At 46.1% G+C, this 12334-nt stretch overlaps 1 protein-coding gene, 1 long non-coding RNA gene and 1 other non-coding gene across 3 annotated transcripts in view; 1 reads left to right on the top strand and 2 right to left on the bottom strand.

Moving 5' to 3' along the window:
* The window catches only part of LOC108283453, a 150229-nt gene that overhangs the window by 18378 nt on the left and 119517 nt on the right, over positions 1-12334 (bottom strand). The window lies entirely within an intron of this gene.
* The window catches only part of KDM7A (lysine demethylase 7A), an 88960-nt gene continuing 79491 nt past the window's right edge, over positions 2866-12334 (top strand). The window contains exon 1 of the mRNA XM_017499795.2: positions 2866-3163. Coding sequence (XP_017355284.1) covers positions 2970-3163 — 194 coding nt within the window. The 5' untranslated portion in view covers positions 2866-2969. The remainder of the gene's footprint in view (positions 3164-12334) is intronic.
* LOC119467115 lies at positions 6653-6712 on the bottom strand. Its single transcript, XR_005195644.1, has one exon. It is a non-coding gene; the product is annotated as a small nucleolar RNA Z39 (small nucleolar RNA).

The raw sequence follows: 12334 nt of genomic DNA, 5'->3' as shown, positions 1-12334 counted from the left end.
TGTCTTAAAAAAAAAAAAAAAAAAGAAAGAAAGAAAAGAAAAATCAGAGACTGCAATTTGTAAAGAAGAGAGGTTTAATTGGCTCATGGAAGGCAGGCTGTACAGGAAGCATGATGCTGGCATCTGCTTGGCTTCTGGGGAGGCCTCAGGAAACGTACGATCATGGCTGAAGACAAGCTGCATCACATGATTAGAGCAGGAGCCAGAGGGAGGAGGTGCCGCATGCTTTTAGATGACCAGATTGAGAAATCACTCGTTATCACGGGGACAATACCAAGTGGATGGTACTAAACCATTCATGAGAAATCCACCCCCATGATCCAGTCAGCACCCAGCAGGCCCCACCACCAACATTGGGGATTACAACTCAACATGAGATTTGGGTGGGGACACAGATCCAAATCATAATGATAACCAATCTCTCATTGTTGCTGCTGTCTCCTTCTCTGCTTGGCTGCCTTCTTCATACCCCGGCATGCCTACTCCATATTAACATCCCAAGGACTGGTGGCCCCAGAGGACACCCTATACCAGACTGATTTGGTACTCTTTAGCCAGATTTCAACAAGACAGCTTTGCTTGCCTTCTCTTCACTGCTGTATTGTCCCGACAACACACACCTTCTACAAAGCACATTTAAAAAATATATCGTCTTGGCTGGGCGTGGTGGCTCACGCCTGTAATTCCAGCACTTTGGGAGGCCGAGGTGGGTGGATCATGAGGTCAGGATGTCGAGACCATCCTGGCCATGAAACCTTGTCTCTACTAAAATACAAAAAATTAGCCGGGTGTGGTGGCATGTGCCTGTAGTCCAGGTACTCAGGAGGCTGAGGCAGGGGAATCGCTTGAATCTGGGAGACCGAAGTTGCAGTGAGTTGAGATCGTGCCACTGCACTCCAGCCTGGCTAGAGCAAGACTCCGTCTCAAAACAAAACAAAACAACAGCAGTGTCTTTTTGCTCCTTATAAAACCTCTGTGAGGTAATGAAGGTATTACTATCCATAATTTTTCTTTCAACAGATCATCAAGGATCTAGTTCAGGAGAAATAGAGTGACTGGCCTGAAGTCACACAGCTTATAGAAAGTAGGACCTGAGTGCATGCGTCTTTCCACTCCACCGATATGTGATGCCTATGCCAAAATTACAGTAACTTTCTTTTTTTCTCCAGTAGAAGTATGTTTCAAACTTATTCAGTGTGTGGTAGGCTATGATTTCCAGCCTTTCCTTTTCCTGCTATATATGGGCCAAACAGTGGTGTGGTAGAAAAACAAATGGTTCACAATTGAGAAACACCTCAGGTAGAGCTCTAATCTGTGAGACTTCAGGCAAGTTACTAGCTTCCCTCAACTATAAAAAAGGAGATTAGGCAGGACACAGTAGCTCACGCCTATAATCCCAACACTTTGTGAGGCGGGCAGATCACTTTAAGTCAGGAGTCTGAGACCAGCCTGACCAACATGGTGACACCCCGTCTCTACTGAAAATACAAAAATTAGCCGGGCGTGGTGGCACAGGCCTGTAATTCCAGCTACTTGAGAGGCTGAGGCAGGATGATCCTTTGAACCCGGGAGGCGGAGGCTGTAGTGAGCCAAGGTCGCGGCATTGCACTCCAGCCCAGGCAACAAGAGTGAAATCGCCAAAAAAAAAAAAAAAAAAAAAAAAAAAGATTAGAGTCAGCGACTCTGCCTGGGGGTGGGTGACAGGACACTTCTTCCTCCCTTAACAAAAGTTACCTAGGGAGCTGTAAGGCTTTCCCCATTGATAGAAACGCCAGCAAAAATTCAACTACATATACTCAATTCAATGAAAATCCTTAACATCCCTTCCAAGCCACAGTTATGATTCTAAAGCAATGTTTCCTATTCATTATTTGCCTGCTGTTTTTATCCTTCACTTTATCATCTTATATTTGGCTCTCAATTTCACTCATTCAAAAATTACTGATGGCCAATTATGTGCCAAGTACCCTGCACTCCACTTTTTGTGGTATCCCTCTTCCGAGGGAGAAGTCACTTAGAATTTTACCCCTGTCTTCCCAACTTGGGAATCGGAACGGTTTGGAGCTAGGTCTTGTTATTTCTAAGCATGCCGGCTCTTCTCCATCCCTCTCTCCACCAACCCCATTTCAAGGTTGGTTCCTCCCAGAGGACGACAGCGTTGCATTCCTCTCTGGGACAGCCCTCCCGCAACTAACAGTGGCTCCATCAACGCTCTGGTTTCCTCGCTGCTCAGTGGGAATTCGGGTGGGACGTTTTCCAAAGTTTAACTGGATTCCACGGCATGTTCCTCCCCTCGGAAAGACACAACCGGCTCGGTGTGTCAGCGTGGATGGATCCACGCCGGGTGCGGCGCCACAGCGCCGGTTCTCGCTGGGCGGCTGCGGAGGACTGGGAGATACTCCTAAGTAGGCGAGGCGACCCCGGCAGGAGGAAACTTCCCCGCTTGCCGTCCTCGGGACGGGGCGCCTAGTCTGCCCTGGTGCACTCCGCAGGAACTTCCTCGGCCTCGGCTCTCGCTCCGAAATAGCCGAGCCGGTTCCTTGCACGCTCCCGCCGTCCTCCTCCGGCTGCGGTCGCGCGCCCGCCACCGCCACCGCCACAGCAACCGCCGCGCGTGTCCTCACGGGGCCTCGGCTCCCTCCGCCTCCGCCGCCGTCCGCGTGCCCTACAACTGCTCCCTCCGCCCGGCCGCCGCGGCAGGGAGCGCGAAGCGCGCGCCAGCGCGAGAGACGTGCGCGAGACGCACGGCCCCGCGCCGAGCGCCGGAAGCAGCCGGGCCGGGGCCTCGCGCGTCGCGCGCGCCGCCTCCTCCCCCTCCGCCAGTCGCCGCGGCCTCGCGCGCGCGCACTGAGGCGCCGCCGCCGCAGCCGCCGCCGCCGCCGCGGCTGCTGCAGGAGGCGGCGCTGGCTGGCGGCTGCGCTCGCTCCAGTCGGCGAGCGGAGCTGCGAGCGAGCGTGTGTTTTTTAAAGATGGCGGGAGCGGCGGCGGCGGTGGCCGCCGGAGCAGCAGCTGGAGCCGCCGCGGCAGCCGTGTCGGTGGCGGCTCCGGGCCGGGCCTCGGCGCCCCCGCCGCCCCCGCCCGTATACTGTGTGTGCCGTCAGCCGTACGACGTGAACCGCTTCATGATCGAGTGCGATATCTGCAAGGACTGGTTCCACGGCAGGTAAATAAACCCCCTCCAGCCCAGCAGCCGCCGCCGCCGTCGGCCACCGACCAACCGCCGCCGCTGCCGCCGGCCGTCCGCGCCTCCCTCGGGCCGGGCCGCCACGCCGCGCCCAGGGTCCAGGGGGCCCCGGCACCAAGCCCCCGGGCCGGGCAGCGGTGCTCGCGGGGCCCCGGGCTCGCCGGGCGCCGAGCGGGCTCCAGAGGGGAGCCGGTGGGCTCGCCTGGCCCGGGCGAAGAGTCGCCACAACAAACAGGAACAAAGGGGGCCGGTGGAGAAGTTGGCAGGGGGAGCCCGGGGCGAGGGGACGCGGCCGGGCGGGCGCGGCGGGGGCAGCGGGCGGAGCGCCGGTCGGGCCCTCAGCCCCTCGCCCGCCGGAGCCGTCGCCGCCCCGCCCCGCCGCGCCCGGGGCTCCGGCCCCGAGTCGCCGGCCAGTCGGCCGGCCGCCGCGCCTGCCTTCCTTCCGGGCGGCGTTGGGCTCGCCCCGGCTCTGTGTCTCTTCCGCGCCGCTGGTCCCCGTCGCGCACCCTTCCCCGTCTTTATGAAACTTCCTGGGGCTGTGGGACGACGGCGGCTGCGGGCCCGGGAGGCGACCGCGCCAGTCAGGCTCGGCGGGTCTCCGCGGAGTAAACAGAGCAACAGATGAGGCACTCACTCTAGGGGACTTGAAAGGTGCTCGGGGACTTCGGGCTGGGCCCCCGGCGGGCAGCAGGTTGACCCGGGTCTCGGCCCCGGGCCCCCGCACTCCCCGCGGTCACTGGTGCTGGGGCATATGGAGTGGGCGGCGGGGCCCGAAGGGAACGCTTCTCCGGACCCCCTGGGTCGCCCTCGCGCCGCGGCTCAAACTTTACAAAGAGTGCAGTTGCTGTCGCCTGAGGACGGCGACACCGGGACCGCCCGCGGCTGTGCCCCGGGCGCGGGTACCGGCGAACTTGAGTCGGCTCGGCGGACGCTGCGGGGCCGGCAGGCTGGCTGCGGCGGCGGACGCTACCCTCTGATTCAGCCACGCCACGCTCAGGGTTTGACGTTTGAGAGCTCGGGCCGCCTCCGCAGCCAGGCCGCCGACTCGTGTGTTTTGTAATCAAAGTGTAAGGCTAATAAAGGGCGGCGCCACAGCCTCTTGACTCCGGCGTGGGAGGGATTCGCAGGCATTTAAACAAAGAAACTAGTTGGGGTTGGGCTCCCAAAGTCCTTATTTGGGTGTTGTGGCAAAGCCTGCGGTCACCTTTAGGTGAAGCCGGTTTCCCGGGCCTCGTTTGGTGTTATCTCTTGGCGAGAGCACGCTCACGAGTAATAGCAGATATGGTGACTGTGATTGTAGGAAGTGTCTTTTGATTGACAGCAGGACATTTAAATACAGCCTCCGCTCCCCCCTCCTCAATTTTTACAGAAACACTACACGACCAGGCCAGATGTCGTAGTCTCCCTCTACTGGTCCAGGGAGAGAAAACCATGTAAATCACAATGTTCTTTGCAGTGTTGAGTGCTAGGTATAGTTAAGTTTTACTTAATTTTCAAGTACAGTTTTACTTAATCAGTTTTCAAGCTAGCCGATTCTGACCACAGAAAACTAGACACAACAAATTATCACTTTAAAAGAAAGGCAGCGTCCTTGTTTCGTATAAAGGTAATCTTTAGCAGTCTTGTATATTCAATTCTATTTCCACATCCTCTGTTTCCATAACATATTGTACGTAACTAGAATAAAGATTATCTGAACATTTAGCTTCTATATAGAATAAAATCAGAATCCTTGGTGATTATGTAAATGCTTATTTTTTTCAAGAACTATTTTTTGAAATTTGAGGCGGTTAAGCTGCATAAGAAATTTGTCTCATGCAGTGAAGATTTGATAGGCTACTAAATTTTAGACTAGAATTGTATTTACCTTAATTTAGGTTACTTAACACTGTAACCATGAAAAGCCTCAAGTATTTGATGGAGAATTTTGTAATACATTTAAGTATACACTTGTAAATAGGAGAAATTAAAGAGGAAATACAGAGGGCTTATAGGAAGGAGGGAGAGCAAGGCCGAAACAAATATGCTCTCTCTGCTTTGACATATAAATATGTTAAAGTTTAATTTTTTAAAATTATTTTTTAATTTTTTAAGAGACGAGGTCTCGCTATGTTGCCCAGGCTGGAATGCAGTGGCTATTCACAGGTGCGATCCCACTACTGATCAGCACGGCAGTTTTGACCTGCTCTGTTTCCGACCTGGGCCGGTTCACCGCTTCTTAGGCAACCTGGTGGTCTCCCGCTCCCTGGAGGTCACCATATTGATGCCAAACTTAGTGCAAACACCCGGTTGGCATAGCGCACTACAGCCCAGAACTCCTGGGCTCAAGCAGTCCTCCCACCTCAGCCTCCCGAGTAGCTGGGACCACAGGCACGTGCCACTGTGCCAGGCAAAGCTTAAATTCTGAGGTACTGGTGATTTGGGGTCTGTATGTTTTTCTCATGATCAATATGTAAGTTTAATTCTTAAGTATTGGTAATTTGGGCTCTGTATGTTTTTCTCGTATTTACTCTGATGTTTACCATGAAATGAGTGTTTTTTTTTGGAACACAGCAAAATGTTACTTTGTATTATTAAATATCCTTTGCTTCCATCACAATTGACCCTTAAAGGGCTAAGGTGTGTCTTTACTATGCTCAGATTTAATTGGACCACAGGCAGTCCATCTGTAGAGGAGGGAGGAGGAAGTTGGATACAGAGAATTGCCATTGCCTGGATAATTTGTTAACTTTATTTCTTCAAGTAGAGGGACTTTTTAAAGTTGGGGAATCAGCAAATTTTGATATATATAAATTTTAGTTTACTGTGCCTGGCGCTTCTGACATAAGGAAATCTGAAAAGTTGTTGCCCTAATTTCTTGTGACAGAGAAGGAAGGCCTGTCCTTGATGCTTTTCTGTCAGGATGTAGGATGGTTGGAACCAGCTTCTTCCAGTCTGAGGCTGTCAGGCTTTAGCTGCATCCTGAGTATGCAGGAATTCCCATCCGTCCATCTGCCTAAGCCTTTTTGGAAGTGAGAAGTGAACACTTGCCAGGCAGAGTACTGTGTATAATTGAACTCTAGGGGCAGTGAACTGTGGAATTAACAGGATTTTGCTGGGAATGTTCTGTCTAACCTAGAGATGGAGTTCTTTCTCCCTGAGTTCTTGGTGGACACAGTGAACATGTTTCCTGATAAGGCTCATTCCCTTATCTCCAGGCTGGATGTCTTTCTGTAATACTTTAATATCATCCTATGCAAAACTGCCTCACTGCCCTAATTGAATTGTATTACAGTTTCTGTTTTCTTCCTGTTAAATGTAAACACCATTGTTTAGTAGCCTTCAATCACATTTTTTAGTTGATAAAAGCAATATATTATAGAAAAGTTGGAAAGTGCAGAAAAGTATAAAGGATATGGAAGTACTCATGTCTTCAGTGATTACCATTTTATTAATAACGTGGTCTGCATTTACATCCTTTTTTATTTTTTTATCAGAAAGCATTTACAGTATCATGACATTCATACTGATTTGCTTCATCACATGCATACATCCTTTTTAAAAGAACAAAACTGGAATTCTTTCTATGCATTCCACTGTTACCTTTTTTTTATTAATGTATACTGTTTCCTATATCTTTAATGTTCTTTGAAAACGTTTTAGTGGCTACATAGTGTTTAATTTCACAGAAGTACAATATATTTGAAAATAATTCCCCTGTTATTTAGCTTACTACGTTTTCTTATGTTTACTAATGATATGATTGACATCCTAAATAAATTATTGTGACCATTAAATTATTTCCTTAGAATAAATAAAATGAGTTAATACTTATAAAACACTCAGAAGAAGACCTGGCATGTGCGATTTCTTAAGAAATTTCCTTGAACTAGTATTATTGGTCAAAGAGTATAGATGTTTTTAGGCTGCTTGTACCTGTTGCCACACTGTCTACCAGGAAGGTTATGCCAATTTATATTCTTACCAGCGCTTTCTAGTTCCCTGCATCCTCCCAAGCTAAGGTATTATTAACCAGCCCCTGCCAAAACAAACAAGAACTGCTAATCTATAGATAAGTAAGTATTACCACCAAAAGACATACCCAGGCCTGTTCATGGCAGCATTATTCATGTTGTCCCTAAACTGTAACCTAAATGTCATCAACAGTAGATTGGATACATTGTAGTACAGTCATAAAATGGAATACCAAGCTGTAAAAAAGAATACACTATGGATGCACACAACATGAATGGATCTCACACATATAAAGTTGAACACAGAAGCCTGGTACAAAAGAGCATGGTGTTTGATTCTGTTTATGTGAAGTTCAAGTACAGGCATAATTGGGGTTAGGAGTCAGAATAGTGTTTACCTTTTTGGGGGGTATTGACTGACTTACTGAGGTGCAGAACATATTATTTTTTTGAGACAGAGCCTCGCTGTGTTGTGCACTCACTGCAACCTGCGTCTCTTGGATTCAAACGATTCTCCTGCCTCGCCCTCTGAGTAGCTAGGATTTCAGGCATGTGCTACCACACCTGGCTACTGTTTTATTATTTTTTTTATTTTTAGTAAAGACGGGGTTTCACCGTGTTCACCAGGATGGTCTCGATCTCCTGACTTTGTTATCCACACACCTCGGCCTCCCAAAGTTCTGGGATTACAGGGGTGAGCCACTGTACCCAGCCATATTCTTTTTTGGGTGGTGGTTATATGAATGTGTACAGATATAAAGATTTGTTGAGCTGCATGTGCACTGAAGTTTTTTGTTGTTGGGGGATGGAGGTCTCACTAGGTTGCCAACCCAGGCTGGTCTTGAACTCCTGGGCTCAAGCAGTGTTCCTGCCTCAGTCTCTCAAGTAGCTGGGATTACAGATGTGCCATGCACCTTAAAAATTTGCCAGTTTGTTAACTGACACAGTATTTTAAAAGTTGTTTCTTGATTCTGTCTTGAATGAGATTCTTCTTATGTTTTGTCATTGAGTATGATGTTGACTTTTGCCAAGAGTCTGTAGTATACCAGGTGCTAGGAATATAGCAATGAATAAAACAAAGTCCTTGCTCTCTTGTGACTTATAGTCTCAAAAGGAAAGAGAGGAAAATATATATGAGAAATAAGTGATAAATGCTATGAAGAAGAGTTGAGTTGAGGGAGAGAAAGAGATGCGGTGGTAATAATGCTATTCATATGGTGTAATTATAGAAGGTCTTGAGGAGACATTTGTGCACAAGGAAGAGAGGTCCAGGCCAAAGGAAAAAGTAGTACAACAGCCTGAGGCTGGACTATGCTTGTTATGCTCTAGGAAGACCAGTAACACCCGTGGAGTGAAGTGGGCAGGTCATTGATGGATGTTGTAGGCCAGGGTTAATATTTTGGATTTTATTCTGAGCAAATAGTTTGCATTGGGTAGAGAAGTAAATGTGTTGACAAAACCTTTTAAAGGATTCCCCAGGTTGCTGCATGGAGAATAGACTGGAGGAGGCCATGTGGGCAGATCGCCTGAGGTCAGGAGTTCAAGACCAGCTTGGTCAGCATGGTGAAACTCCATCTCTACAAAAAATACAAAAATTAGCTGGGCACAGTAGCACACACCTATAATCCCAGCTACTCTGGAGGCTGAGTTGGCGAAATTTTGGTTCACTGCAACCTCCACCTCCCGGGTTTAAGCCATTCTCCTGCCTCAGCCTCCCAAGTAGCTGGGACTACAGGCATGCACCACCATGCCTGGCTAATTTTTGTATTCTTAGTAGAGACGAGGTTTCACTATGTTGGCCCAGGATGGCCTGGAACTACTGGCCTTGTGATCTACCCACCTCGGCCTCTCAAAGTGTTGGAATTACAGGCATGATCCACCACACCTGGCTTTAGAGAGGATTTTATATATAGTATGGTGTAAGTCTGGTAAGGGCTGTCCCATTCTTGTAGTTTATTGTATTTTTTTTCAGTGTTTTTCTGGCTATTCTTGTAGATGTATTTTTCTATATGAAATTTAGTATCAGCTTGTCTAATTTCATTCAAAAGCATTGTTGGGATTTTTATTAGGGTTACATTCAACTTATGAGAACTCTTTTTTTTTTTTTTTTTTTTGAGATCGAGTCTTGCTCTGTAGCCCAGGCTGGAGTGCAACCTCCGCCTCCTGGGTCCCGGTTTAAGCAATTTTCCTACCACAACCTCCCAAGTAGCCGGGATCATAGGCACAAGCCACCATGCCCAGTTAAGTTTTGTATTTTTTAGTAGAGACAGGGTTTCACCATATTGGCCAGTCTAGTCTTGAACTCCTGACCTCGTGATCCGCCCACTTAGGCCTCCCAAAGTGCTAGGATTACAGGCGTGAGCCACTGCGCCCAGCCTGAGAACTGATAATTTCATAATGTTGAGTCTTTCTCTCTGAGAATAGTATTATCTCTTTATTTACATCTACATTTGTGTCTTTCAGGTATGCTTTGATTTTTTCTTTGTATAGATTTTACACATTTTAAGATTATTCCTAAGTATTTTTCTTTGTTAGTATTATAAATGGGATTTTCTCTACCATTTGTTTGCTATTGGTTACTGTTTGTGTATATGAAAACTATTGCTTTTTTAAATGTTACTTTTATATCCTACTACCTTACTGAAAAAATTATTTGAGTTAGTTGTGTTATCATTTAGGGAACTAATATATGATATGCAAATAGAGAATTTTACTGCTTTGTCCATTCTTATGCCTCTGTTTGATTTTACTTATATAATTGCACAGACTTATATCTCTAGTATAGTGTTGAATAGTGGTAGATAGTGGGTATGCTTGCTTTGTTCCTGATCTTAGTAGAAATGCCTCTAATATTTCCTCATTAAGAAAGATACTAGCTTTAGAACTTAATTTGTCATATTAAGACAGTATTCCACTAGGTGCAGTGGCTCATGCCTGTAATCCTAGCACTTGGGGAGGCCAAGATGGGTGGATGGCTTGAGTCCAGGAGTTCGAGACTAGCCTGGGCAATATGGTGAGCCCCCGTCTCTACAAAAAATACAAAAATTAACTGGACATGGTGGGGTGTGCCTGTAGTTGAAGCTACTTGGAAGGCTGAGGCGGAAGGATTGCTTGAGCTTTGGAGGTTGAGTCTGCAGTAAGCCGTGATCCCACCAGTGTACTCCAGCCTGAGTGACACAGTGAGACCCTACCTCAAAAAAAGTATTCCTCAATTTTATTTAAGTATTTTTTATCATGAATGGATGTTGAATTTTATCAAAGGCTCCTTCAGCATCTGTGGAGAGAATCGTATAGTTTTCTTCCTTAGAGCTATTAATGTGCATATATAGTAGTGTCCCCCCCTTATCTGAGACCCCCACTGGATGCCTGAAACTACAGATAGTACTGAACTCTAACTATACCACGTTTTTTCCTATACATACATACCCATGACAAAGTTCAACTTCTAAATGAGGCACACAGTAAGAGATGAACAGCAATAACTGATAATAAAATAGAACATTACAACAATGTATTGTAATAAAAGTTATCATACAGTGTGGCTGTAACTTTTACAGTTTAAGGTGCAACAGCAAAACTAACAAGAATTTCTTTTCCCTCCTTCACAATTTTATAGATAGAATTGTTCTTTCTTTTTTTTTTTTTTTTTTTGAAATGGAGTCTTCGCCCAGGCTGGACTACAGTGGTGCGATCTTGGCTCACTGCAACTTCCACCTCCCGGGTTCAAGTGATTCTCTGCCTCAGCCTCCCCAGTAGCTGGAATTATAGACATGCACCACCACACCCAGCTAATTTTTTCTGTATTTTTAGTAGAGACAGGGTTTCAGCATCTTGGCCGGGCTGGTATTGAATTCCTCTTGTGATCCACCCACCTCAGCCTCACAAAGTGCTGGGATTACAGGCGTGAGCCACCGCACCTGGCTGATAGAATTGTTCTTACTGTAGGTCTTAGCAGCCCAACATACTGTTTTTAATTTTTCCTTAAATCAAGAACTATTACTTTTCACTTAATGGAAGCACTTTATGGTTTCTTTTTGGCATATCTGCATTGCCAGCATCACACCAGCCTCACTGCTCTTGCGCTTTGAGGCCATTATTAAGTAAAATAACAGTTACCTGAACGCAAGCATTGATACCATGACAGTTGATCTCATAACTCGGAGACTTGTGGGCAGGTAGTGTAAACAGTCTGGATACACGAATAGAGGGATGATTGACATCCTAGATGGGATAGTGCAAGATTTCATCATGATGCTCAGGACGGCAGGCAGTTTAAAACTTAAGAATTGTATATTTCTGGAAGATTTCATTTAATATTTTTGGACCTTGGCTGACCACTGGTATCTGAAACCTTGGAAAGTGAAACCACAGATAAGAAGGGGACTACTGTAACGTACTTTTAAGTGTAGCTTATCATTAGCTACTGTGAAGAACAGCCTGGTGGGAAAACAGCCCTAACTACTTGGTTTACTATTGGATAATTAAGTTGTGTCTTAAGGATGCTTTGTCGATAAATTTAAAAATATTATTATGTATCTAAATTTTTTTTTTTTTAAAAACTACCGTGCCTCCAGTAGTTTTTAGAATAAAACAAAATTGGCAATTATTAGTGACATAGTGTAGCAAACACTGAGCAGGCAAATGTATATAATAGGAGTCTCTAGAGCACCAATGATCCAGGAATTTGCCGAAAGCAGCATTTTCTAACCTGTGTTTTGTGAACCCTAGGGATTTAAAGTATCCTGGGATTCATTTATTTTAATTTGTCTTTTAAAAAGATAATGATTATTTTCCTTTTAAAATCGATTAGTTCGAGAGCCTCTGAGGGCATATGAGCAAGCATACATGGCATTGTTGGTGGAAATTAGTCACCTGATTGGTTTATCATTCAGTTGAGTGCTGCCAGCCACCATGGTCTTCTTGACTTTAATTTTTTTTAAAGAGAAAATATCAAACATATGCAGAAGTAGACTGAATATATCTTGTTCTTCCAGGTTCCATAAGCCTGCTTCAGTGAGTATCAATTCACAGCCAGTTTCATTACTACCCCTTACCTGGCTATTTTGAAGCAAACTCCTGACATCATATCATTATATCTATTGAGTATTTCAGCATGTAAATCTAAAAATAAGGCCTCAGTTTTAAAAACCTGCAATACTTGTATTATAATTAAAAATAGTTAACAATTTCTTTTTTT

This window comes from Cebus imitator, unplaced genomic scaffold, assembly GCF_001604975.1.
Source record: "Cebus imitator isolate Cc_AM_T3 unplaced genomic scaffold, Cebus_imitator-1.0 Scaffold260, whole genome shotgun sequence".
Taxonomy (NCBI): Eukaryota; Metazoa; Chordata; class Mammalia; order Primates; family Cebidae; genus Cebus; species Cebus imitator.
Note: the sequence above shows the minus strand (reverse complement) of the source record. Positions and strands in the feature narration are given on the sequence as shown.